This window comes from Cebus imitator, unplaced genomic scaffold (genome assembly GCF_001604975.1).
Source record: "Cebus imitator isolate Cc_AM_T3 unplaced genomic scaffold, Cebus_imitator-1.0 Scaffold509, whole genome shotgun sequence".
In the NCBI taxonomy this organism is placed as follows: domain Eukaryota; kingdom Metazoa; phylum Chordata; class Mammalia; order Primates; family Cebidae; genus Cebus; species Cebus imitator.
Window position 1 is genome coordinate 1,229,488 of NW_016107824.1, and position 2,742 is coordinate 1,232,229.

General features: G+C 57.5%; 1 protein-coding gene across 1 annotated transcript in view; it reads left to right on the forward strand.

The window, feature by feature from the left end:
- The window catches only part of TCF25 (transcription factor 25), a 45,557-nt gene that overhangs the window by 31,713 nt on the left and 11,102 nt on the right, over positions 1–2,742 (forward strand). Inside the window, exons 12-13 of the mRNA XM_037733276.1 lie at positions 731–890; positions 2,392–2,479. Coding sequence (XP_037589204.1) covers positions 731–890; positions 2,392–2,479 — 248 coding nt within the window. The remainder of the gene's footprint in view (positions 1–730; positions 891–2,391; positions 2,480–2,742) is intronic.

Here is a 2,742-nt window from a genome sequence, read left to right on the forward strand (position 1 = left end):
GTTGAATTTTTTTGTCATGCTGACCTCCAGCAGGGCCCAGGGCTGGGGAGCAGGTGATGACAGCTCTTGACCTTCTCCTTTTCTGTGTTGAATTTTTTCGTAGCACATGGTCGTGCCTAATGAAAGTGGGTAAATTGCTTTGAATTGTTTAGCATTTGGCATAATCTGCCAGGAAATCTCACCTCCTGGAATGTGGTTTATAGAAATCCCTGGATCTCACAGAAATGTAGGTGCAGGGAAACCTCAGGGAATCCCCCAAAATGGGGCCACAGGAGAATGTGGATGATGGTGTTTAAGGTCAAAAACAGTCTGTGATCCCATTTTGATCATGTCTGAGGTATGTGACGTCTGCTGAGGAAGGCAGAAGTCCTCGCACGGTGGTCGACTGTGCTCGTCTTTGCTGTTCGTGCGTTGTACATTTTCCACATTGAGAGCACTGACTGCTCAGCTTCAAAGAGGAGCCCCTGTGGCAGGTGGGGCCTCCCTCCCTGTGGCCCCCTCACTCACACTCTCACTCCTCAGGCCCTCCGTGTCTTCTCTCTGCTGCGTGTGGAAATTCCCCCAGCTGGGTGTGTAAGTTATCTTTATGCCAAGTTGAGAAGGGGCCCTCACATTGCCGGCAGAATCTCCCTACTCCTGGCAGGGCTCATGTTGGCATCAGAGCATCTGCCAACTCATGTACTTTGTCTTTTTGACTTGAGGCTCCACTCTGTTTCTGTGTCTCTTGTAGGCTCATCGGAACCTGTCGCAGCTCCCAAATTTTGCCTTCTCTGTTCCACTGGCGTATTTCCTGCTGAGCCAGCAGACAGACCTCCCTGAGCATGAGCAGAGCTCTGCCAGGGAGAAGGCCTCGCTCCTGATACAGCAGGCACTCACCATGTTCCCTGGAGGTGTGTGCCCCATCTTGCTGGGGTGGGGTGTGTCCTGTCAGCCATGGTGTGGGAGCTGGTGTTCCTGGTGGTGGAGGCCAGGTCCCTGACCTCCCCTACACTTTCAGACACGTACATTCTTTGGTAGGGCCTGCAAACCTGCCCTAGCAAACTCGAAAGATGATCGATCCATCTGGGAACCTGCTGTGTGCCATGCCAGGCACGAGGAGGTGGCAGCCATCCTACCCTGTGGGGCTGTGTTGTAGGGTGCAGAGACGGGACTGGCTGGGAGGTGCTGGGCACGGATTGTGTCAGTGCTGGGGAGGAGAAGAAAGCAGAGGAAGGTGTTGGAGGTGCCGAGGCACGGCGGAGAGGGTTGTGCTGAGCACTGTGCTGGGATGTGCAGCGGAAGCCTGTCCTGCTCAGACAGACCCAGCCTGCACAGCCCCTGAGCCCTGACTGCATCTGCGCGTTCTCCGTCCACACACATGGGGTGGGCACAGTGGGGCTGACCCCTGCCAGACAGCATGTGTGACGTCTGTCTTTAAGACGGGGCTCCTCTGAGGGGCTGTGGGGGCTGAGGGTTGTTTGCATGCAGCTGATGTGACTCGTAGCATGACCACTCACCTTCTGTTAGCACGTCCTGGAAGCAGCAGTACTTCACTGGTTCTGTGGTTTTCTAGGGCTTTTTCTGGGCCCCAGGGAAGCCCACGGCGTGGGTTTGGGCAGCTTCCAGCACAGGCAGAGAAATGTGCCAACGAGAGGGGCCTGGCAAGCCCTCGGTCTGCTCGCTGACCCCAAAAGCTTCATCTCCTGTGCCTAAGAAGCACCTCTGTCCTCCTCGGCAGCCCTATGCTGTGTTCACCAGTGCAGCAGTGTCTGGGAACGGGGTGGAGGCCGCATGCTGTGCTCCACCAGTGCAGCCGTCTCCGGGAACACGGCTGGGAGGCTGTGTGTTGTGTGGCAAAGCTGTGCTGCTGTCTTACAAGCTGTAGTGTCAGCACCTGCTTCAAAGGCAGGCAGGCTCCCAAGAAGCCACCGCCCCTTTTTCCAGAGCACTGGAGATCACTGCAGGCGTGGGTGGGACAGGCTCTGCCCTGGGGGCCCATGCCCCTATGTGGCAGCCTAGACCTCAGCCCAGCCCTGCGCTGCTAGCCCTTCTACTGGGCACAGATGGCCTCTGCCCCCGCCAGCCTGCCATGGGATCTGGACTTTGTGATTAGAACATCCAGCCCTACGTGTGTGGAGGGTGGTGGGTGAGTCTTCCTCAGATGCAGATGGGGGTGCTGGGAGGCTCCTGGGGGCTGGTGTGAGGAGACCCCCGCCTCAGACCCTGGGCACCCCAGCAGCAGCAGCTCAGGGTGCCAGCCGGAAGCAAGCCGCTGGCCCTGCACGCTCCTCCATCCGAAAGCACTCAGCTGTGTCTGTGACAAAGACTTTACCGTGTCCCTTACCACTGTGGGGGCTGGGAGTGGCTCGCTGTGGGCCGAGGGGTCCCACAGAGCCTCTGCTTCTCCCGCAGTCCTCCTGCCCCTGCTCGAGTACTGCAGCATGCGGCCCGATGCCACCGTGTCCACTCATCGCTTCTTTGGACCCAATGCCGAGATAAGGTAGAGAGTGGTGGTGCCCGTCTGTGGGGTACCAGTCTGTGGGGTATATGTCTGTGGGGTATATGTCTGTGGGGTGCCAGTCTGTGCGGTATATGTCTGTGGGGTGATTGTCTGTGGGGTATATGTCTGTGGGGTATATGTCTGTGGGGTGCCAGTCTGTGCGGTATATGTCTGTGGGGTATATGTCTGTGGGGTGATTGTCTGTGGGGTATATGTCTGTGGGGTGATTGTCTGTGGGGTGATTGTCTGTGGGGTGCCTGTCT